At 35.0% G+C, this 26,502-nt stretch overlaps 1 protein-coding gene across 12 annotated transcripts in view; it reads left to right on the top strand.

Moving 5' to 3' along the window:
• MCTP1 (multiple C2 and transmembrane domain containing 1) overlaps window positions 1-26,502 on the top strand; it is a 464,000-nt gene that overhangs the window by 366,172 nt on the left and 71,326 nt on the right. For 11 of the 12 annotated variants that reach the window (XM_023523311.1, XM_023523308.1, XM_023523343.1 and 8 more), the window contains one exon: window positions 2,781-2,900. The exons of the other annotated variant lie outside the window; for it this stretch is intronic. In XM_023523311.1, coding sequence (XP_023379079.1) covers window positions 2,781-2,900 — 120 coding nt within the window. The remainder of the gene's footprint in view (window positions 1-2,780; window positions 2,901-26,502) is intronic. 12 annotated transcript variants of the gene reach the window in all.

Here is a 26,502-nt window from a genome sequence, read left to right as displayed (position 1 = left end):
GGGTCTTTTGTGGTTCTATATAAATTTTAGGATTAGTTATTCTAATTCTGAGAAAAATGACATTAGTGTTTTAATAAGGATTGCATTGAATCTGTACTACATTAGGTAATAAGGACATTTTAACAATATTAATCCTTCTAATCCATGAGCAAGGTATAGCTTTCTATTTATTTTTATCTTATTTAATTTTTTTTGTTTAATGTCATAATTTTCAGAGTACACTTTTTTAAAAGACATTTTCAACATCAGGGGCTCCTTGCTTAGTTACCCAAAAATTAGATCCTTAAAGCACATACAATAGAGAAAGAGACCATTTTTGCCCTGCCAGGACCCATGAACCTAATGCAGTTTCTTCCTTTGTCTTCTATATGATTCTTTATTCTGTATTCTGGTGCTCATGTTATGAGGGCATATCAGTGACCAAAGGTATTCCTGGGAAGCGTGTCTGTTCCATGTGCTGCATTTTAAGAAAGCACCTGATGTATTGATTTGGATGTGGTGAGATGTCCACCATGAAGAATGCCAGAAACCACACCTCGTATATATGCTCAACAGGTTAAAGATGAATATAATTGGTGATATTTTACAGTGGGATTATCTGAGACCCATCCATGAAGCCAGAACACACCGAGTCAAGTGAATGTCCTCAGAAAAGACAACCATATAGGAAGGTCCAAGAGAAAACACTGTGATTAGACCATAATACACAAGACAGTTCAGTACTGCATAGCCAAAATAGAGAATCTTTCTAGAAGTACAAAGGTACTTATGTGCCTCTGAGAAATTTATTAATAGCATCCCAGGTTATAATTCTGAATACATTTTCCTGAAGTCAGTTGGTTTTATACAGCGGCTTTATAGTACATTTACTAATACGAATAATTAAGACTTATGGACTTTGAAACCCAGTGTCCACTTATTCTGTAATTTAGCAAATATATATTTATCAAACATATATACATGTGTGTATATATATACATATATATAGTGTGAATTTCAAAAAATTAAAGGAAAATATTTTCTTTTTCTGGAAATCTTTTCACTCTTCCGATGAAAGAAAAGGTACAGCTCATGTTTCATATATTGACATATCTGAGATTTTTCTTATTCAGGAACTTGAATCATAGTTACCATGTAATGCTGTCAAAAATTCATTTCTTGGGTTACTAAACCATTATTTATGGTGTTTGGTGTCCATCTGAGTTATGAATATCAACAAATTCCATAAAATATGTAATTTTCAAAATTTAATGTCATATTTTAAAAAACCCTAATGTTACAGTAGTATCATGTAGTCACTTTAAGTATTAGAGAAGGTATGTTAGAGGTGATTAGGTCTATAGACTTCTGTTTAGAAATGTAAACACTGAGGCAGAGTGACTTTTTAATGCTCAGAACCTGTCTTCTGGCCCTCAGGCCAGGGGCCTCTCCACAACTCCACACAGTTTCATTTTCTTTGCTATCTGAATAGGCTGTAGACTTGGGTGAGGTTTATTAAGAAGACTGCAAACGGCCTGTGCTGCTAGGCCTGACCTAAGTATTCTTAGAGTAAAACCCCTAACTCTTTTTATCCATCAAATGCAAGGTGTTTGTATCACCTCAACCAGCTATGTTATGTAGTATTAGTAGGCGGATGACTTTCTAGTTTTCAATATTAAAACACAAATTAACTGAGGACTTTGGTCAATAATTAGTCAACTTTCTGAGTTTTATAAGGTACTGATATCATTTACACATTATTTTTGAAGCACTTACAGTTTTCTAAGCCATGCGTTAAATCCTTCAAATGTTTCAGTTATTTCTCACAATCCATTTTACAGAGGAAGAAACTGAAAAGAAGATATGTCAGTGCCAAAGAGTTATAAGGGCTGGCTATCATCAGGAGTAGAATCAGACTCTTAACTACCAACTGACTTAACATTACCTAAATTTGGCAGCAGCTGCCACAGACCCAGAGAATTTAGATGATCTGTCCAGAATTATTAGAGTAGTGGGAGATGCAGACGAGTCACACTTTAAATCCAATGCTAATTATTTTACAATGCAGATGCTTTTAGAATGGCTCCTTCTGCCAGTTTAGGTGAGTTCTTAATCTAATATTTGTCTTACAATTTAAAAACATCATTTATGTACTTAGAGAAGTAGAGAGTTTTAAAAGATGATATAGACATTTTAATTTTTTTGACAAAATTATTTTATTTTTTTAAAATAGCTGTTTAATTTCTATGGTAATGCTGCATGTTAAGCCAGCCCTTTTTTATACTTGCAGGTAGCAGTGCTTTTATTCATAATGTGAAAATTTTGAGGCTTTCTGGTGCGGAATTGGTATTTTCATCTGCCTATTATGCTTGTTACATTGCGTTATGCAAGTGAGATTTTTCAAAAGTCCCTGATATTAAATAATGATTTATTCTTTATCATTAAGGCAAATAGGCTGACAATGTAGTGAAGCTCATTTTGCTGCCCTTTTTTTTTTTTACTTTATTTTATGGAAGCTAACATTAATTTCACTGAAGGAGAAAAATTAAAATTGCCTCGTTGACAAGGTAATGTCCGTTTTTCCCTCATAGAAATTAAATAAAGTAAAAATCTTAAGTGACTTTCCAGGTTTCAGTTGTGCTTTTAGAAAAATGCATAACAAGTTCTCAAGGCTTTGTTTTCAAGATAAATCTTTTTGTTCTGAAGCATTTAGTTTTATGTTTAAGAAATTTAGAGTTGACTCATCTTTTTTTGAAATTTAGAGTTGACTCATCTTTTTTTCTATCTTCTCTCTCCTCCAGCTCTTTCTCTTTGTTGTCTGGAACTTTGAGCTCTACATGATACCACTGGTTTTGTTGTTACTATTGACATGGAACTACTTCTTGATAATATCAGGGAAAGATAACAGGCAACGTGATACAGTAAGTCTCTATTTTCTTATTTGTCTGTGTTTTTGTTCTTATTCCTAGTCCCTCTGACAAGATCAACATTGAATTTGTTTTTACAAACCAGAAATTCTGTCCATAAATACCCAAGTTTGGAGGAAGATTTTATCAGTTCAAAACTAACATCACTTTGGTCCTAACATAATAGAAAGTATTCTCTATTTTTAACATTACTCATCTAGGTAGGAACTAACATTAGGAGCACACCAAAATATGAGCTATGATTTTTAATTATAAATGGATTGTTTCGAATGATTATTTCTTTTGTTCTCTTTATTCATTTTTCTGTCTTACTGAATCCCAGATTAAGACATACTGTCATAAAATTATCAATGATCAGACCAAACGAAATGTATTTTATTTAAAACGTGTCTCTAGTCTGTCATTGGAACATAGGAAGTATTGACAATGGTTACTGGCCTGGAAAAGGACATAGGGTATCTTAATCCAATGAACATTCACCAAACAACAGCAGATATCCTTCTCTGTGTCGGAGGTGTATCTCAAGGATAAAGAGCTTTCATTTAACATAGGGAAAAGTTATACTGAACCCACCTTCCTCTCTGGCATTTTTGAAAGTTTTTAGGATGTGTGAGACCACCTTTTTTCACTTTTGATTTATAATCAGGACCTTTTGCCAACTACTGTGACCGTAATAATGCAAGAAACAGTCATTTGATCATCAGCTTAATAGTATTATGTAATACTTTATTATAGTTAGCATCATGATGGTTGCATAGACATACTTGTGATATTAAAGAAATTTCCCTTTTAAATAACACAATAAAAATACACTTTGGTAAACAAGCAAAATATACTTCTTCAAAATAATTTTCTTTATCATCAAAATAAAATTCCTGATGCACAACTACCAAGTACATGACAAAGTTGCAAACAGTATACCTGTCTGTCTCTCTCAGTAGATTATAAATTTGAGAGAGGGGACTGTGTCCATCTTTGTACTTGCCACTATCCCTAACATGTGTTTTGCAAATTAGAGGTGTTCAAAATATTTTTTAGAAAGTTTAACAAACCAAGCATAAGATTGCTAATAGAGGTTTTAATGGTTAGGCAGCATCAACAGACAAGAAGTTATTATTATTGGCAAGGATTTTATGGATATATTTTAAAATTGAACACTGAGAAACAAGCCCCAAATGCCATAAGCATTGGTGTCATGGGGACTCATAGGTACTTTTGTCAATTAATCCAGGATGTTTTAAGAAAATAGGACTCTCTCAGACAATTGCTTTTTGGTCCCATTTATTTCAGGAAAATTGTCGAGAGAGAAGAATATCTACTTTTCATTCAGTTGCCTTGAGACAAATTTGTAGATAAGACTATTTGCAAATAGAAAAAGTGGTACTTTAGTTTCAGCTTTCTAATCCTATAAGGGGGGTTAACTTCAATATTTAGTCATTGGTTTGAGTATTCTTAGTGAAAAATTCTGAAACTATAGACTTTGCTTGTTACCTTCTCCAGAATATACCTGTCTTGGCTGGAAAGATCCACTTCTAGAGGGGAAATAATAATATCTAATATATCCTCTTGAGCTTAAAATTCTCTAAGATTTTTTATAAACCTATTGAAGGGTTACATATTATGCAAATTTTACTACTTTCTTTTTCCCCCAAAAAATATAACTCCAAAATAGTATTTGCCAAATCTTTTAGGCACATCTCTAACAGATTCCCCCTTTTAGCCATGGACATTTTACTCCCCAGCATAGCCCGCTGTGAAACATTGTATAGTCTAACTTTCATGGAATGCCAGCTACACTCCATATCTCCCAGTAATTGCCTTGTATTTGCCCAAAACACACATATCCACATATTCTGTTCTTTTGAGGCACCAGAGCAGCAATCACGACGTTTTATTCAGCTTCTCATTCACCGGCTCAGTTGAGACCTTACGTAACTCTTAAATCCAATTTGCCTAATTATGTGTTTTCTGCCATACCCAGCTGTGCATTTGAACTGATCGCTCTTTTTGAAAAGAAACCTGAATTATACCTTGCTGGTTATAGATTTTATTTATATATTTATGTATGTATACATACATTCACACACACACATATATACACACATATGTACACAAACACATATGTATATGTATGTATACATACATACACACATGTACATTATACGTACATACGTATATATTCAAGCATACATACATATGTTTGTAAATTAAAGGAAAGTGTCCGTAACAATTGCCATGCTGTGCCTAAGTGACTCTGTTGCACAGTGCATAGCCCTGGAAGAATAGTCTTTTGCCCTGTCTTTATTGGTACCCCTAAAACAATGCAGAATTTTTAAAGCATGTATAAAAACTTTAGGGAATGACTGAAGTGCATTAACTATACTGATGGCTGATTCCAAATCATGAAAATTTCTGGGTAGGTGTGTGTGTGTATGTGTAGAGAGAGAGGAGGAGAATACAAATGAATTTTCTGTCACAAAAAAAAATCATCTGTATATTCAGCTGAGAAAATTCATTTGGGATGAAAATTGTTTTAAAAACATAAATCATAATGACTTTCAGGTTTGTATAGCAAAGAGAGAAAAGAAAATATTTCCATTATATAAGAAGTTAAAAGAGAAAAGAAAAATACTGTGAAAGGTGAAAAGTGCACAGATGGGTAGAAATTCCATCTTCAACATAATGGTTGGTAGTTGAGATTAATACTGCAATAGGCAAAGATTTGTTTGTGTGTTTGTTGTTTACTAAGGAGACTTTTATTTCTTGGAAACTTAAGATCATAGAAGCTGAAACCCCCTATCTTTTCCCCGCCATGGTGCCTGCTGTAGTTTAATGATAAAAATGAGATATAATCCTTGCTGAGTAAGTTTTGCCGCCCTTAACGAGGTGAATGCAGTGAGGACGGGATAAGAAAGCAGCCATTCCCGAGACTAATGCCTTGGACTGGGAGGTGCACATGAGGAAAAGACGTGGTTAGAAATGGTATTTCACTTCTGTTTCCCATTTAGACTTGTTAAAAATAAGCTGTCCTACCTTTGAATCTACCTATGCTCGGATCATAACATTAAAATTTCTAGCATGAGAATTATTAGGCTTTTCCAGAGAAAACCGTTTAATACAATGCTTCATTCACAAATGTATCTGGCATGAAGGAGATATAAAGATAGTAATGTCTCTTGGTTTAAATTTCTTTTGGTTTGAACTGTCACTCCAAAAACATGGGAAAATCCTTCCCCCTGCCCCCATACATACACCCTGCACAGCCAATCCCCATCACAGTCACTATGGGCTGAAATTTTTTTGAGTTGAAGAGTAGATACTAGGAAGCGCCCTTTACTTTGGCCTTTACTTACTGCTGAATCCTCATTACACCCTGTGTACCGTGTTAAGCACTTCTTTCCTGTCATTTAGTCCTCCCCCAGGAGAGAAAAGCTGATTGTGTCAGCCCAGCCAATGGGTTGGAGCCTCCTCAGTCAAATGACTCTCGATCTCTTCCTCTGTGACAAGCAAGGGAACATACTCACGTGGAATAAACATGGCTAAAAGAGCCCTTCCTTGACAGAGGAGAACCAGCTCTCAAAGAATGAAAGAAATGGGTTGGCCATCCAAACCTGGGTATATTCCACTCCCTAAGAGAAGTATCATTATTACTACTTTGTATCTGTGGAAACAGGACACGCAGGGAGTGGCAGAATGGGTATTAGAATCTGTCAATCTGTCTGAAGTTTGTACTGTATGTCTTACCACTAGTCAATCGCAGTTCCTTTGGGGGCTATATTTTGATACCTCCCAGGTCTCCCTGGGTACCTTTAGAGCAAGTTTCTCCCTTCAGTTACAGAAAAGCCAGTAGCACTAATTCTACCATTAAGCAGGCAGATCAATAGGAAACACTTATTTTCCTCACTTTATTCCCCTACCCCCCCCCCACCCCCTGCCAATATCCTCCTCACCTCTCATTTGGGGAAATGGAGCAGATATTTATTAAGCCATTTCTATGTATCAGGTATTCTGCTAAGCCTTTTAGAGACATCTCTTTTCATTATAATATATCAAGTAAATTATTCTAAATGGTTTTATCCTTATTTGTAAAATGAGGAAATTCAAAATCAAGGAGGAGAATAATGAACTCCATAGAGTAAGTGTGATGTGAAGCCAGTTCTGCCCTGTTCTAAAACCCCAGGCTATTTCCATGGTACATTCTTGGGCATGCCTTTCCTAAGGGATCACTTTCTAAGTGTCCAGGTCCTTACATGTAGTACCTAATGTCCCCAAGTTCCTTCTTATGGGGACATGATCCAATGATCTCTCAAGAATTAGTGCTGTTCACCTGTTTGACCCCAGGTGACCCCATTAATTTCAGAAACATTCATGACCTGGAGGACAACCTATCCACCCAGGTGAGCATGGGAAGAATAAATTAAAGCTGAAAATCCTTCACATTATTAAAGAAAGTCTTTGAATATCTGTGACATACAGAAATTCTTCAACAGTGTTTTTTTAATTACACTTGAAATAAACATTTCTTTTTACTGTCATGATATTCTTCCCACAGAACAATCTCAGTTGCCTAATCGATGGAGGCATTAAAAGACCGAAGAGCAGGGTAGATCAATGAAATCATTCTCTGACTCAGGATCTGACTATGACACACATTGAGCCAAAGTCTCCTTCAAAATGCTTTAGTAAATACTGAAATGTTTTGTTAGCTCCCTCAAATGGCAAAGCCCTCAATGCTTCTTTTCCCATTTTGAATATTGTTTGTTGTTCGGTCTGTTCCAATTAGGCCCAGAGCACTTATCTCTAGAAATAAAGCTTGTAAGGAGAGAATTTGCTTTTCCTTTAAAAAAAAAAAATTAAATTTGTTGGAGTAACATTGGTTAATAACATTATATAAGTTGCAGGTGTACAATTCTGTAGTACAGTGTCTGTATATTGCATTGTGTGCTCACCACCCAGAATCTAGTCTCCTTCTGTTACCATATATTTAACCCCCTTTACCCTTTTAATCCTTCCCCTTCCCCCTCTGATAACCACCATTGTCTGTGATATGAGTTTGTATGTTTTACTTGTTCATTGTTTTCTGTTTTATATATCACAGGAATGAAATCATATAGTTCTTGTTCTTTTCCATCTGACTTAATTCAGTTATCATGATACTCTCAAGATCTATCCATATTGTTTTAAATGGCAGTATTTCATTATTTTTTATGACTGAATAGTGTTCCATCGTATACATGACCACATCTTCTTTATCCATTCATCTATCGAAGGATACTTAAATTGTTTCCATGTCTTGCCTACTGTAAATAATGCTTCAGTGAACATAGAAGTACGTATATCTTTACAAATAAGTGTTTTCAGATTTGTCGAGTAGATACCAAAGAGGAATTGCTGGGTCATATGGTAGCTCTATTCCTAATTTTGTGAAGGACTTCTATACCGTTTTCCAAAGAGCCTGCACCAATTTACATTTCCAACAGCAGTGTACGAGTGTTCCCTTTTTTCCACATCTTCAACACTTGTTATTTCTTGTCTTACTGATAGTAGCCATTCTAACAGGTGTTAAATAGTATCTCATTTTGGTTTTAATTTGCATTTCTCTAATAGCTAGTGAGGTTGAGCATTTTTTCATATATCCGTTGGCTATCTGTATATCTTCTTGGGAAAAGTGTCTGTTCAGGTCCTCTACCCATTTTTTAATTGGATTGTTTGGGGGTTTTTGTTGTTGTTGTTGAGTTTTATGAGTTCTTTGTATATTTTGGCTGTTAGCCCCTTAACAGAGGTATTGTTTGCAAATATCTTCTCCCATTTGGTTTGTCGCCTTTTTGTCGATATTTTCTTTTATTAAATTTATTTCAGTGACATTGGTTAATAAAATTATATAGGTTTCAAGTGTACAATTCTATAGTATATAATCTGTATATTGCATTGTGCGTTCACCACTGAAAGTTAAATTTCCTTCATCACTGTGTATTTAACCCCCTTTACCCTTATCTACTTCCCCCTCCCCCATTCTCTCTGGTATCCACTAAACTATTGTCCGTGTCCATGAGTTTCTGTTTGTCTTCTTTGTCTGTTGCTTTCAGATTTATATCCCACATATAAGTGAAATTTTATGGTTCTTAGCTTTTCCTGACTTATTTCACTTAGCATGATAATCTCAAGATCCATCCATGTTGTTGCAGATAGCAGTATTTCATCTTTTATTATGGTTGAGTAATATTCCATTGTATATATGTACCACATCTTCTTTATCCGATCATCTATCAAAGGATACTTTGGTTGTTTCCATGTCTTGGCCACCATGAATAATGCTGCAGTGAATATCAGGGCGCACATATCTTTATGAATAAATGGTTTCAAATTTTGGGGTAAATACTCAGAAGAGGAATTGCTGGGTCGTATAGTAATTCCCTTCATAATTTTTTTAGTAACCTTCACACTGTTTACCATCGTGCCTATACCAATTAATATATCAGCAGTGTATGAAGGTTTCTTTTTCCCACAACCTCTCCAACACTTGATATTACTTGTCCTATTGGTGATAGCCATTCTAATAGATATGAGGTGGTTATCTCTTTGTGATTTTGATTTGTGTTTCCCTAATATGTCTGTTGGCCATTTGTATGTCTTCGTTGATGGTTTCTGTTGCTGTGCAGGTTTTTTTAGTTTGATGTAGTCCCATTTATTTTTGCTTTTACTTCCCTTGCATTTGGGGTCAAAGACCGCTCTGAGAATAAGGTTCATAAGTTTAAAGCCTATGTTCTCTTCTATGAATTTTATTGTTTGAGGTCTTATATTCAAATCTTCAATCCATTTTGAGTTAATTTTTGTTTATGGTGTCAGATGGCAGTCTACTTTCATTCTTTTGCATGTGGCTTTCCAATTTACCCAGTATCACTTGTTGAAGAGACTTTTCTTTCTCCATTGTATGTCTTTGGAGCCTTTGTTGAAAATCAGTTGTCCATATTTGTTTGGGTTTATTTCTAGGTTCTCAGTTCCATTGGTCTATGTGTCTGTTTTTCAGCCAATACAATACTGTTTTGATTACTATAGCTTTGCAGTATAATTTGAAGTCAGGGAGTATAATACCTCTGGCTTTGTTCTTTTTTCCTCAGGATTGCATCAGCTATTCAGGGTCTTTTGTAATTCCATACAAATTTGGGGACATTTTTTCTTCTTTTTTTTTGAAACATGCTATTGAGATTTTAATGTTGATTACATTAAATCTGTATATTGCTTTAGGTAATATAGTTGTTATAATTATGTTAATTCTTCCAGTCCATGAGCATGAAGTATCTTTTCTTTGTGCCATATTCGATTTCTTTCAACAATGTCTTGTAGTTTTCAGTGTATAGATCCTTCACTTCCTATGTTAAGTTTATTCCTAGATATTTTATCTTTTTTGTTACAATTGCAAATAGATTGTTTTCTTCACTTTCTCCCCAATATTGCTAGTATATAGGAATGCAACAGATTTTTGTACATTGATTTTATATCCTGCAATTTTACTGTATTTGTTTATTGTTTCTAATTGTGTTCAGTGGAGTCTTTAGGGTTTTCTAAATATGGAATATTATTTGCAAATAGTGATGGTTTTACTTCTTCATTCTCAATTAGATACCTTTTCTTTCTTTCTCTTGCTTGATTGCTCTGACTAAGACTTCCAATATTATGTTGAATAACAGTGGCAAGAGTGGCCATCCTGGTCTTGTTATTGATCTTAAAGGAAAAGTTTTTCACCATGGAGTATTATATTAGCTGTGGCTTTATCTTGTATGGCCTTTACTATTTTGAAGTAATTTTCTTCTATATCCATGTTATTAAGTGTTTTAATTAATTACAAGTGGGTGTTGTATTTTGTCGAATGCTTTTCCTGCATCTATTGTTATGATCATATAATTTTTATCTTTTATTTTGTTAATGTGTGTATTATGTTAATTGATTTGTGTATGTTGAACCATTCTTGCATCTCTGGAATGAATCTTACTGGATTGTGATGTATTATCTTTTTAATGTATTGTTGTATTCAATTTGTTAGTATTTTGTTGAGGATATTTGCATCTGTGTTCATCAGAAATACTAGCCTGTAATTTTTCTTTTTTGTGTTGTCCTTGCTTGGTTTTGGTATCAGAATAATGCTGGCTTCATAAAATGAGTTAAGAGGTATTCCCTCTTCTTCAATTTTTTTGGAGAATTTGAGAAAGATAAGTGTTAAATCTTTGTTTGATAGAATTCACCAGTGAAGCCCTCAGGTCATGGACTTTAGTTTTTTGGGAGGTTTTTATTGCTCTTTTAATTTTCTTACTGTTGATCAGTCTATTTAGATTTTCCAGTGTTTCATGGTTCAGTCTAAGAAGATTATATGTTTCTAAGAATTTGTCTATTTCTTCCAGGTTATCAAATTTTGTATATAGCCTTTTATAGTATTCTTGTAGAGTCCTTTGTATATCTGAGGTGTCCATTGTAACTTCTCTTTCATTTCTGATTTTATTTGATTCTTGAGGTAGACCTGTAATGCTATAAACTTCCCTCTTACCACTTTTGCTGCATCCCCCAAATTTTGATATGTCATTTTCATTTGTCTCTATGTATTTTTTGATCTTTTATTTCTACCTGACCCAATAGTTATTCAATAGCACACCATTTAATCTCTGCACATCTGTGGCTTTTTTAGTGCTCTTGTAGTTGACTTCAAGTTTCATTCCATTATTGTCAGATAATATGTTTGATATTATTATAGTCGTCTTACATTTATTGAGACTAGTTTTGTGCCCCAACATATGGCTTGTCCTTGAGAATATTTCATGTGCACTTGAGAACAATATATATTCTATTGTTTGGGCATATGAAGTTCTGTAAATACTGATTATACTCATTTAGTAATATAATGTATCATTTAAAGCCTATATTTCCTTGTTGACTTTCTATTTGGTTGATCTCTCTATCGCTGTTAATGGGGGTATTTAGGTCCCCTACTATAATGGTATTTGTCAGTTTCTCCCTTTAGGTCTGCTAGTAATTATTTTATATATTTGGTATCCCCAGGTTGGGTGCATATTATTGATAAGTGTTATGTTTTCTTGATTAAGTGTTCCCTTTATTATTATAAAAAGTTCATCTTTGTCATTACCATTTTTATGTTGACATATATTTTGTCTGATACAAGCAAAACTATAACCACTTTTCTCTGGATGCCTTTCGCTTAAAGTATTATGTTCTACTCCTTCAATTTGAGTTTGTGTTTGTCTTTTAGCTGAGATGGGCAACACGTAGTTGTGTCTTGTTTTTGAACCCATCATGCTACTCTGTACTTTTTAATTGGCGAGTTCAGTACATTTATAAATAGGGTGATTGTTGATATATGAGAACTTACTACTGACATTTTATCATTTGTTTTCTGGTTTTTCTGTATCTCCATTGTTTCTTTTCTCTTGTGTTTCTGTGTGCTATTTTAGTTTGGTGGTGGTCTATGATTTTTTTTCTGTTTCCTTTTTCTTTTTTTTTTTTTAATTTTATGTGTCTTCATTCTAGATTTTTATTTTGTGGTTACCATTAGGTTTATGCAAAAAAAAAAAAATGTTTCACACATACAATAGTCCTTTTTCTTCTGATTGCAGCTTATCTCCATTTACCTGTGCCAGTTGAGTCCTTTTCCCCTCCCCTTTTATGTTTTTGTCGTCTCAAATTATCTCTCTTAATCCTATGCATTCGTTTTCCAGTTGCAGAAGGTATAGTCTTTCTTAAATTGTTTTTACCTCCTTTAAACTTTGTTATAATTAAGTATTTAATATCCTTTTCTGAAATAATGTTGCAATTTCCTGCTGCTGTCTCTTTGGTATCTTATAATTTTGTATTCTTTTGTCTTTTTGTTTAAGGTAAAAGAGCTCCTTTCAACATTTCTTGTAATGCAGATCATTTGGTGGCAAATTCTCTCAGCTTTTATTTGTTTAGAAAGGCCTTTATTTCTCCTTCATATCTAAAGGATAATTTTGCTGGCTATATTACTCTTGGCTGGTGATTTCTCTCAATTCTACTCTTTCCTAGATTGTATGATTTCTACTGAAAAATCTGATGATAATCTAATGGGGTTTTCTTTATAAGTTATAGTCTTTTTCCCTCCGTGGCTGTCTTGAGAATTTTTCTTTTTCTTTAATTTTTTTATAGTTTTAATATGTGTTAAAGAGGTCTTTTGCATTGAGATAACTAGGTTCTGTTAGCTTCTTGGTTTTGAGGGTCTACCTCTTTCCATAGGTTTGGGAAGTTTTTATTGATTATTTGTATGAATAGGCTCTCTCTTTTTTTTTTTCTGTTCTACCCATTATTCTTATATTGCTCTTTCTTATGGGGTCAGATAGTACTTGTTGACTTCTTTCATTTTTTTTTTTTAACTCTCAATTCTCTCCCATCTGAGTCATTTCTGGATTTCTACCCTCAAGATCACTAATTCTTTCTTCCATCTTGTCTATTCTATTTTCAAAGCTCTCTAACTCATTCTTCATCTCATTTATTGAGTTCTTCAGCTCCAGAATTTCTTTTTTAAAAAAATAGTTTAAATCTCTTTGGGAAAGTACTCGTTTGTTAATTTTATTCCTGAACTCATTGAACAGCCTTTCTTAGTTTTCTTGTATCTCATTGAATCTTTTCAGAACTGCAGTCTTAAATTCTGTCATTTAAATCATACTCTTCCTCATCTTTGAGTTTTTTTTCTGGAGACTTTTTGTTTTCTTTCTGAGATACTTTGTTACCTTGGTTATTCATGATATTCTATGGTTTAGTTTTCTGCCTGGATGTCTGAGGGATCATAATTTTTTTTAAGTATTGTTTTTTGTTTTAATGACTTATCAGGTTGATAAGAAGAGGTCTGTCTTTTATTTTCTGGGAGATGGCGCTATAGTGAATTTTTTTTGTTTTCTCTTACCTGCACTACTGGGACTTCCAGGATCTCAGTAGGGTCGTGTTGCCTTGGCCATTGAATATGCCCTATACTCTCTGAGGAGGTGGACATTCCCTCTGTGACTAGGTCACCTTAGTCTCAGGTCACCGCCCCTGTGGTAGGAACATGTCTAGCGATGGTACTCTGGGCCCGTGAGTGCCTGGCACTGCTTTCCTGTGCTGTACTATCTGAGATGTCCTAACTGCCTCTGCTGGGTTCCCTGCAGATAGATAGGGAAGTGGTGGGCGGAAGAAGATGGGTTCACATGTCTGCAACTTTTTTTTTCCACTGGGCTTAGCCATAGTAAGTACTGACCACTGAGGTTAGAGTGTTGCTTCTGCCCCTTCATGACCTGCTGAGTGAGGGCTATCATCTGACACCTCCACTGCTGCCATGTCTGCTGAGCCAGGTGGGGTATGGGAGGTTGGGAGGTGGATTTGTGAGTCTGTGGCTTTGTTTCTTCTTGGTGATGGCTGATACTTTTGAACTGCATCTCTGGCCCCACCGCTTGGCTCTGGTGCAATGTGTTCCAGCCACTCAGGCTGAATTGTTGCTTCTGCCTCTTTGCAACCTGCCAAGTTAGTGCTACAATCTGACCCTCCACCGCTGCCAGGTCAGTGGGGCCACTGCGAGTGCCAGACAGTATCTGCAGCTCCTGCCTCTCTCCTTCCCCCATCCTCTCTTTCCTGCTTGCTCTGATACATCCACCTTCAGATGTCTCAATGTGTGGATCTCTCAAATGTGTTTGTCTGTTGAGCAGGGAACCCTTCATTGAATTATACTTGTCCAATTTGTTATAACTTTAAGAGGAGAGACTAAGAAGTCCTCTCAGGCTGCCATGCTGCTTATGTCACCCCAAGAATTCTTTGCTGCCATAAGTGCTGTTAATTAGTTTGTGATAGTCCACCAAATACAAGCCATCAAAGAAACATCTGATTGTTTGACCTGAGTTCCTGTAAATCAAACATTATTATTTTCTCAGCCAGCATTCTCATTCCAAAGAAGTCCATGGTAGAATATTTGAATAAGTGAACTATTAAATAAGTGGGATATTCCTAACAGGATCTAAAGAGAATGGCCAAAGCTGAGCTGAGAGGAAAGGACCACATATGCAAAGCACTTTGGATGTATAGTCAGACCCTCTGTACTTCCATCCCAGCTTTATCTTTCACGGAAAGTGGCATAGACCACAGCCTCCTGTTTGCATCTCAGTACCAGAAAAGACCACATACTTGCTCTTAACAGAAGCAGCACTGAGTCATACGGTCTGTAAACACATCTAAAAATGGATGATCACTCTTTTCTCTTTCCTGCTTATTTCAACAGAAATTTTCTCAATTTTTTTCAGAAGGTCACCAGCTTGCAAAAAGAAAAAGAAAAAAAAAAGTGAGGCGGACCATGAAAAGAACCAGACCTTTAGTTTTCCAAACACGATCACTAGCATAAAAAAAGTAGAAACCAACAGCCAATCAGAAGTCAGTAGAAAAGTTCATCCCCTATTACCCCTCTCAAAGCCGCTCACCAACTGCTTAGTTGTGCCACCTGCTCACTGTACAGATTGGTCCCCACACACCAGTGACCATCACCTCATCAGTCTCTGGACACAGACCAACAGGCTTTTCACATTTTTTCCACTCTTCTCAAATGCCCTCCTACCCAACCACTACCATCATTCTACCATCCCTTCCCTCTCAGTAGATGACCAGGCCTTCTACTTTGCAGAATTCCCTCAAACTCCAGCCTCTGAAGCTTCCTGAATTTGCCCCCAAAATAGGGTTGCCTGTAACCCTATTTTTAGCAAATAAAAATACAGATGCCTGGTTAAATCAATTTCAGATAAATAATGGGAGATATTTATACTAAAGCAATATTTATTATTTATCTGAGATTCCAATTTAACTGGATGACCTGTATTTTTTTCTGGCAACTTTACCCCAAATTGCACCTTGTGTTTTTACCTCAAGACCTATATAGGAAGGCGATAGTTCTAAAATAAAATTCGGACTGTCTCCCTCTGTTACTTTGGTCTTTCCACACATTTTAAGCCAGGCATAGAAGATTCCTCATGAGAAGACCCCAGCCAAATCATAGCTTCAGCTTTACCTTCCCTGTATTCCAACAGGATTATTTGTGTGCATGTCTTTTTTGTTGTTGTTGAATGTGGAATGTTTAATGAGCAAAAGCGAGGGTAGTGGGCAGAAGAGGGGAGCTGCAGAAATGAATCAGACTGTGCCCATGCTCTTTTTGTCATCCCTTTCACTCAAAAGCAACCATTCACCACTTGGGTGAGCATGAAACCAAGACTCAGGTTATGCCACGTGCAAAGGTTCACACAGCACAGTGGGACCAGAAGCCAGTTTCTCCTGGCCCTCAGGCAGGTGTTTTATACCTTTCCTCAATGTATACATTCCACAGGCTCCAGGAAGGCAATGACTTGGTCCACATAACATAGTAGGAAGTAAGGAAGAAGGATGCTTCTGTCTTCATATAGATGGGGAAACTGAGGCCTACAATGAGGCAGTAACCTCTGAAGAGGCAGTGGTGCTGAGTGGGACAGACATGGTAGTCTAGGGAAGGGCAGTGTAGCCCAGGTCTTGAACTTAGTGGAGGCGCACAAGCTGTGCCAGCTCCACAGAAGCTGTGTGGGCACTAGAGATAGATAGTGCAGCTGGCTGGCTTTTGCACTGTATGTAGCCACATCCTATGACAGGTGGCTGGAGCACTTGAAGTCCTTGTCACAGGAGCTGCATGTTGAAGGGATTGAGGTCCAGCAGATACACAGGGATTCTGCAGGCGCCAGGGCCTGGCAAAGACACAAGTACATCGGCTTGCAAGGGTCTGGCTATTTTGAGGTACCTCCTCAGCCTGCAGTATGAACCTTTAGGGGCTCCTGTTCACTTCTATGAGCAAGTGTTGGCCTACTGCAAAGGAAGTGGTGAAAGATGGACCTTCTGCCTTGGGGAGAGAGGAGCATTGAGTACGGAGTACATATATTTGCAGTTTCCCAAATAGTCAGTGCACTCTCTATTCCATATACTCTTTTCTTAAAAATTTTATTTATGAATGTAATGCATATTTCTTGCTTGTCATACATATTTTGGTTTTTATAAATATTTAATAACATTAAATGTTATATATATGATAACACATATATATAATAGCATATATATTCAGCATATCTGAAGTATCTCTCATATTACTGGAACACCACATGATTTTTAATGACTACATAGTTTTCACCATATGAATATTTTTTCTTGAAACACTCATTTTAGAAATGTTCGTTTCAAACGTTTTTGCCACCTCAAATAATGCTGTAAATAAAATCCTAAAACAAATCTTTGAGCAGGTCTCTGGTAATGTCCTTTGGCAAAGTCCTCAAAAGAGAATCTCTGGGTCAGAATATATGCATTTTGAATATTTTTAGTAGTTAATACTAATTTGCCACCCATTAAGGTTTTAAGATTTTGTCCATATGTGTCTTAGTAACCACCAGTTATCTTTATCCTTTCCTCTGGAGACCCATCCTTTATTTCTGTCCCGCTCTCAGCCCCGACCAGCAGCCCAGCCCTGCCAACACATAGTCCTAGAGGTTAAGCGAACCCACCCATCTGAGTTTCAATATTCCCCTTACTGTATTTTAATAATCAGCTCACTGTAGGTCTTCTTCACCTACTCAAGGTTGCTCTATTTGTGTGTCTAATTCCAGCACAGAGTAAGATATCTCAAACATAGCAGGATAATAGTTGCTCAAAAAATGTTTGAATGAATAAATAGTTTAGTCCACTAACTGTTTCCGAATCAAAAATGGTCTAATTTTTATGCATAATGATTTCCATTCAACAAAACCTTATTAAACATTAATAGGCACTGTGCTAGCTTTTGTTCAAAGATGATTAAAACCTGGTCCTTAGCCATGACAGTTTGTGTTATAGTGAAGGAAATAACTGAATCGAATACATGAATAGAATAGGTGAAGTGATAGAGGTCTGTATATAATATGCAAATTGTGCAGCCAAAAGACATTTAGATCATCTCAGAGGTATGTTTCTGTGCTGCATATACAAAGAAAAGGGGTCTATCTGTGGCCAAAGCTCTTATTCCGCCCTTTAGTCTTTCCCTTTCACTCAGTAACTCCATGTTTGCTTTTAATATTTCTTCAGTTTATCGGCTATCTTTTTACTCTATTCTCATACTGCAACTAAACTTTAAATTGAAAAGATAAAATTGTAGAATGGTAGTAGATGAGTGTTACCTGTACATGACATGTCAGTTCATATAGAGAAAGATGTAAACACAAACACTTCTATTTTTAAAAGTCAATTTACTAAAGATTCTCCTCACTGGAACATAAACTTCTTGCTTTATATCTTCTAGAACTCAGGAAAGAGACTTAGAAAGTAAAGTTAGTGGTAGCCATCATAGAGGGTGCTTATAGTCAATCTTATATTTTAGCCCCACCACCATCTTCATGAATTGTTCCCACCTTGCTCAGATTCTCCAAAGATCCATATGAGAATGTAACAAGATAAAGAGGTGCTCTTCATTAATTTAGAGGATTTCTGCCCTGAAATCCAGTCCTTTTCCACCCAGTGAACTGTCTTGGAATCTTTGAAGGAACCCTTAAGATCTTGCCACCATAAATGGCTGATTTTCTCTTATTTGAGCACCAGTTGACCCTTAGAGCCCCACGAACTCATTGGAAAATCAACTTCCTAAACTCTCCTCAAAGTCTTGCATAGATCCAAAGAATTCACCATCTGGATGGTTCTCCAAAGCGTCCGACCCAAGCATTTACCCATGTGTCAACCAAATGTTTTTATCTCTGTTCTTCAAAAGATATGCCCCACATTTTTGTCATCTCTGGAATTGAAGTGTGAGATTTAGGAGAGGAGAAAAAAGGATACCCATAGTTTTAGTCTCAGTTCCCAAGGTGGAGGTCTTATCCTACCTATTTCTCATGATGTCCTGTTTATTTTTCCTGAATGATTTTGTACTACCCTGTTAGTAGGTAGCCAAACTTCGAAACTTTATGGTGAGGGAGGTAGGATGTAGGGCCAACAGAAGCAACTCATGACCCCGTGACTAGTTTGCATAACTAGTCCTGATCTTCATACCCTGTATGGTGGGTAGTGTTGGAAGAGGATTTCTTACAATATTTGTGGAGACTTATTGTCCTGATTCAGAAAAGTGATAAGAAATTGCAAGACCTCAACTGAAAAATTAAAAGTGGAAACCAATGATATATCTTTATCTGCTCATGGAAAATATTTATAAATCAGAACTATTATTAGGAGTCCAATAATCCTGAGAATTTTATATTCATTATTATTTTTAGTGTTGCATGAGATAGATTTATCAAGAGCATGTAACTTTAAAGCCTTCCTCCATCCTGTATATAGAACTGCAATCGTACATGTAGGTAACCAAACTTAAATAACATATTCTGTCATTTGTTATTGAATATTTATTTCATCATTCAAGAAAAAGAAAATATCATATTACTTATTTTAAAAATAACTGAATATTCTGGTAGCACAATTAAATGAGAGAAATTCACCTAAATAATTCACCTAAACAAAGTTTCCGAATGAGTTATACTCACATGGGCCACAGCAAAAACATCTTTAAAAGAAGTGGTACCACTCCCCCTTCTCAGTTGGTAGATAGAGGTTAAGAGCCCAAACTTTGAAATTAGAAAGATCTGGGATTAAATTCTTGACCTTTCATTTGTTAGCTATACAAATTTATTCATTCTTCTAAGCCTCAGTTTTCTCACCAGTTAAAATGATGATAATACCTACCTTGTTGAGGTCTTGTGAGGATTAAAGAGACAATTAACATACTGTGTTAGCATATAGTGAGTGCTCAATAAAGGACAATTAAGCACCTCACCCTATCTCAAACAGGACAAGCCAGTGTGGGTATAATAGGAATTTAAACATTATTTGTCACTACCTTTCTTGAAGAGTCATTTCCTTGTAAGAGCTATTGAAGAGGATGGTTTTTTAAAGCCATTAGTCATTCTTGGTTTTGCATTTGTAGACAAAAACAACAGCGTTGCCACAGAAAATTTTCATATGTCTATAATCCCCCTGCTATATATGGAAATCTCACAAAAATAAAAACTATATTTTTATTTTAAAAAATCAGATTTAGATATTTAAGCAATCCTCTGCAGATTAAAGCTTGTCGGTAAAGTGAATTTTACAAAAATATCATATATATATGCCATTTTACAGATTATATCCATAGATAGTGAAAGAAACGCTTTTCTTGATTGCTGTTATACAATCTCCACCATGCACAATGCATAAAGACAAAGGCTGGTGGCACTGTGAGCAAAGAACAGGGCACTTCCCTGAAACCATCATTGAATCCAAAAGCAAAATACTTAACAGCCTCACTCTGGATGTCGACTAAGAGAAGGAAAAAGGTAAACCTACACTAGCCTACCAGGCCTGGGCACAGGGACTAATTTTAATAAATCAGAATAGAACATGAAAATGTCAACTTAATCAAGCATTTAAATTTTATTAATCAAGCCTAATTTTTATGAGTGCAAATAATCACTGAAGCTGGACAAATTTGTTCTCAATTGCATCAGAAACATAATTTTAATATTTAATGGACTGATGAATTTAAATGGAGAATTATCTTTATGAAACATGCTCTTCATAATTTGCCATTAAATGAGAAATAAAAAAAAATCAACATAAATCTTACATAAAGGTTATTTAACTAAATGTTGGTACTATAAATATTATAAATGCATTATGCACTAATTTAGCAATCACCCAGTATACTACATAAAGCCGAAATGATAAGTGGACCAGGCCAGCTTTTCCTAGAATATAGAGCTCTTGTGTTACATTGTGGGAAGCTCATGATAAAATGGTTACGGAGGTTCTGTGTGAGGTTTCATGAACATTCTTTTTTCATTCAGGCTTTTATGCTACAATTCGCCATTCACCACAGACATTCTTTCCAGTTCAAATGTAGGTCTGAACCCATAAGGGCTGTCTTTTGTGAGGTGATTATTCTTTATAAAAAGGATAAAAAAAATATTTTTCTCATTATTATTTATAGAAAAGGGATATAAGGAAAAAAAAACAAAGTTTTCTGACTATAAGATTTTTTTGGCATTCAATACATGCTCCTTTGTAAAGTTAGATTTTCTGACACTGTTCTTAGACCTCAAAATATTCTAGGCACAAGAAAAAGAAAATTAAAAAATCAAATTACCATCAGAATAGTTTTCTCTTCAAACGTCCATTATTCTCCTCACTCCCCCCACTACTACCAATATATTGCTTCGAATAGGCAGTAGCTGCGAATTTTTGTAAAAAGTGAATCAAACCTAACCAGAACAGTGTGGTCCAAAAGTTTGCTAACATTAAGCTCTAAGATAAATGATATTTTTTTGTTTTTAAATTCTATTCTTTAAAGGTCCCCAATACTCTAAAAGGGTGGCATTTTACTGTATTACATGTGATGAACTCTACATTTACCTGAAAAAAGAACTTGCCTATTGTGGCTTTAATGCTCCCAAACATATCTGATAGGGTTAGATCAAAGTACATTTCTGAGAAGATTGGAGGACATAGCTCTCTCACAGAGGTCAGAGCAGCTCCTTCTTGCTTTGCAGAAAATGTTTTAAATAGATAATGTGGACTCTCTATTAGATACTTAAAAAATAAAAATTCCTTAGTTTGTTTTTAAAATTTGAAACATTTAAAATTATGCCTTTCTTGTAAATTTGTGGTTCTGGAATGGAAATTTGAATTTATATCAAAAGGCTTAAGTACATAATTTTTTTATTTAAAAACATTATTATTAATGGAAAAAAATGTTTTGCTTTGAAAATATTCATTTTTATAAAACAGTAGTTATAAGTCTAATAGTTATCTTTTAATTTCATTTGCAAAGCACATTAAACAATTCATTTTTTTGGCCCTTTGTATACCCCTTTTTAACCTGACAAATAATATAGTTTTAAGAAAGTATTATTATTTAAAAAGCATATTATAGGTTAATAGTTGACCTTTTTTCCCCTACTGAATCAAATTAATATACAATATCCTAAAGACACCCAAGATTAGAATTTTTCCTGCAAGTAAAAATACAGTACGTTTCGAAGCCTTTAGATGGAGACATAGTTCAAATAAACACAAGAATTCTGTGCGCAGTGCTTTGTGTAAGTATAAGAATGAACATTTAAGAATACTAAGAAGGAACTATGAGAAGAAAATTCATTTAAGATGCTTATACTGATTATAGAATTTATATTATATTTAGCCTTCCTTAATGGAAGGGGTTTTTCTGCATATTAAGCTGACAGTTAAAAAAATAAAAGGTTACATACTCTCGGCCAGTAAAGTAAATTTACTGTCCTTGCACCTTACAGCAAAGCATATTATACTGCAAATAAGAGTGCTGTTGTTGATGCAGAATACAGGCTGTATGTAATCAGTGGCATGCATCAAAAGTCATCTGATAGCCACATTAAAGCCACATTTCCTATTAAGAATCAGACTAAATTACAACATGGCACTTCCCAGAATGAGCCAAGGAAATGCATTCTGTAAGAAGAAATAATTGTATTTGAGTGTCTCTGTAAAAATCAGGAAGTCTTTTAGCAGTAAGTAATAATGCTTTTCTTTTTAGTCTGCCTTCTTTTGTATCTCAATATATTCAGCCTCACTGGCAAGTCTATCACACTAATTATTATTACATCTAGTGGTTCAGTTATCTTGATGACTACTGTAGCTGAAATACTCCAAGGTCAAATCCTTAATAGTGTGAATCAGACTAAGCAGCCATCATACGTGCAGTTGTTTTTGAGATATACTAGAGGAAACGGTATATCACAGACCTGTTTATGGGTCTTATTATTTTTTCAGATGTGATGTAAATTATGTGTATAGTTTAATTGTGCCATTCATTTTGCAAAAGTTTTTTTCTCAAAAATCTTGTGAGAGGCGGGTGTCTGTCGTGAAAATGACAGCACAAGTTCACCTATAATGATCTTATTGACCACAAAAGTCTTCAGCCTGATGTCTAGTGCTTCCAAGTGATCTGAAATAATCTGAGTGATTATATGCATCTTTACAATCCCTAGGCTTTCAAAAATTTCATAAGATACTTACACATGTAATAAATCCATTGGCACACAAATGCATGTTCTACTTGGTTTATGCACACACAAAATGGTATAAAGGAACTCCAGGCCATGTTGAAGAATACTGCTGTCCCCAAATTCTTCTATATCTCTAGAATGGAAATAGGCATTTAGTTTGTTGTGTATCCACATAGCACCTAGATGTTCTATGAATATGAAATTAAATATGAAACTTCTTTCTTTTGTGACAGTTTTAATTTTTTAACATCACAGTTGCACATCTGGACAGCAGTGATTTCTTCTTTAATTTAAATGTGTCCTTTTTAAAAAACTGTGTTTGAGTAAAGTAATTTGAATTGTGCAACTATTCATTCTGAATATAGCAAAACATCCACTTAATTCAAAGGTTATTTCCGAGGAAAAAAGTAAACATGAAAGATGCTGGTTTGTGTCAGCGTTGGCTCCGGAGGGGTTTTGGCTTTGTGGGACTCCATACGAGGGTAGCATAAATGGTTCCTTTTTGTTTAAATGGATGCAAATTAATGGAATACTTTATCCCTGGGAAAATCATAATATGAAGTGTTTTAAGAATTATTCATGGAACTTTTAACCCCCTTTTGTCACTTTAGTTTTAAAACATGCACTCTGAAATGGCATTAAAAAGCTATAAGTAGTATCCACTGTCTCATGATAATTTTAATAATGAAGTTTACCTGAATTCACTTTTTCTCATCCTTTCACTCTCTTGGTCTTCCTTTTCTGCATCCTCCTGGTCCTCTAACTTGAACATCTTTGTCTGGTGGAATAATTATAAGCATGTTGTCATATTTTTATTCAGATTACCAATAACATTATTATCATTTTCAGCCAGGTAAAATTTTATTTCCTTGCAAATCATAAGCATTTAGTTGTATTGAATTTTACTTAAAAGTCTTATTTCAAAAGCTATACAACAATATAAAATATACAGATTCTACAGATACAATTTCGCTCTATTTTGAAAATAGAGTTTTAAATGTGAATGACAAATGTTCAGCAAATATGGAATAGGAAAGAAGAAATATTATGCTTTTAAAAATAATGTTATCCGCTTATGCTTTGGTGGTAATGTAGCTGGCATGCTGCATTTGGGCTGTCTACATGTGTTTTTTAAAATGTCATCTTTATTAGTATTACATTCAAGGAATAGTACCAAGAATCAGTTTCTTTCAAGACCTTCCTCCAGTGTGTGGCATATAAGTCTGTGACGAGCGACATTACAGAAGGTCATGTCACTTTTAACTGCTTGCATTACATCTTTCTGATTTCCCTAGTGCCCTTCCTTTGTTTGATTAATACTACTTGCTTTCAAGCAAGGTATCAGAAAGCATAATTTGGAAAGAGAATTCTAGAGCTGATCTAAGATACTCCCCTTCACGAAAAAAAAAATTGTAAAACTGTATGTTTTCTAACACATGCATTTTTTCTTACCCAAGAAGATGCTATGTATTTGTATCGTCATTAAATTATTGGTGACAAATGTTTGGGCTACTGGACTTTGTATATTTGAAAACAAAACTAAGTAGTCCTTCTTTGGTTTTATTTGAAGAGGAAAGAGCTGGAATTTGACATTCGGACTCCTTTATTTTTTTTCCTTAGTTAAGTGTTAAATTCCAGCGCTCTCTTTCTAAATAGTAGGTGTTATTTGAGTTCTCCGGGAAAGGCTGTGATTTTGTGCAGTCACTAAATGCACTTCAGTGATATATACAGTTTGTTTTAAAAAGCTCAGTGTGCAGTTTCTACATTCACTGCATTTGGCCAGGGCTCACGTCTTAGAGCACAGCCCAGCTTCTGAGACACTTGCCTTCAAAGCCATCTATTTTATTGGACCGTTAAAGCCTGAAAATTAGTTGTGAAAGCATTATCATTTTAATTGGGAATCTTTATCCACGCCTCAACTCGCGCCCCTCTATGTGTTTCTTAATGTCTGTGAAATGGGAATTGGAATTTTGTTTGTCATTAAGAACACTGAGTATTTTGCCCAGAAAAAATATATAGTTTAATTTCCAAAATTTAATGTTTAAAATATTGTTAAATTGATGTCATTTTTATTAACAGCTAACACTTTTGAGTACTTACTTCCATACAGGAACTGTGCCGAGCACTTTGAAAACATTATCTCATTGGATCCTTAATCAACATATAGGATAGGTGCTATTATTATCTCCATTTTCCAAGCCACCTTAAGCGTCACCTGAGCAAAATGCAATCGTGGGATAGCAGCTTAAATGCATCAGTAGGAAACCGTCTGTATTATAAATCCTCACTTGTAGATGTTTATGATATAACATTAAAAAGGCACTGGAGGAGGGGAAAGCCCTCACTAGAGTACTAAAACACAACACAAAGGCCTCTCACTAACACAACACTTTTCTGCCAAATGTAAAAGCAAATGGTTGTATTGGGTGGTCTGGCCGCACATTTGTGGAGCAATTGTGCATAGCCAATTACCCGCTTGCTGAGGGTAAGAACAGTTTGGGTTTCACAAATGAAGAGCCTGATTCTGTAGACCACTTTTAGTCACTCTTGAACATAAGATCTATAACTGATTTGTAAAATGTGTAAATTAAGCTATTGATATATTTTGTGGTTCAATACTATTTTGAATTTTTGAAAATCAACTTGAAGATAGTGGTGATCTCTAAATTTTAAAATAAGGGTTAAATATTTATGGTTTCTATTTCCTGACAAATATTTGAATATTTGCTTTTATTAATCTGCATCATTTATCAGGTATAAGTTTTTACAGGAGAGCTAGTTTAGTTCTGTGAGATAGATGATAGGCACTTTACTAAAAAGTGTGTATAAGGATATGAAGAATAGATGATGCATTCATCTATTCACTTTATCAACAAATATTTCTTGAATACCCACCATGTACTTGCAATCTGCTAGGCACAATCCAACACCATTCTGCCTTCCTAGCACCTGCAGTATGATAATAAGTACTGAAGAGAGGAGACATATAATACATTCTTAATAACAACTAGCAAAAATATTGTTAGAGTAAAAGTATAGTATTCATTTCATTTTCTTTGTGTTTGATAAATGACTTTGCATGGGTAATTTTAGCAAAAAATAATCTAATGTATATCAAATTATCATGTTGTATACCTTAAATATATATAATTTTTATTTAAAAAATAAAATAGATAATGACCGACCTTAAAATTCCTTTATCAAAATCTAAAATTTTAAATATCATTTTATTAGTGATACAAAATTATAACCATTTTAAAAAAAATCTTGTGAGGGTTAGGTGAATTTAATCTTTTCTTCTTTTTTTTTTTTTTTAAATGGGCAGAGGTTGAAAACTCACTATTTGCTTATCCTACAGTCTGGGTTTGAGTTCTAGTTCAGTACTTGGTGTGTTAGGTGAATTCCTTTGATGCAGCACAATACTGAAATATTGTGGTCACTTTTCCTGCTCAAACTTCTATCACAAATAGCCCAATTTGGAATAGACTGGCGTATAGCACCTCAATTATATATTGTTACTA

Source organism: Pteropus vampyrus, unplaced genomic scaffold (assembly GCF_000151845.1).
Source record: "Pteropus vampyrus isolate Shadow unplaced genomic scaffold, Pvam_2.0 Scaffold11, whole genome shotgun sequence".
NCBI lineage: Eukaryota > Metazoa > Chordata > Mammalia > Chiroptera > Pteropodidae > Pteropus > Pteropus vampyrus.
Note: the sequence above shows the minus strand (reverse complement) of the source record. Positions and strands in the feature narration are given on the sequence as shown.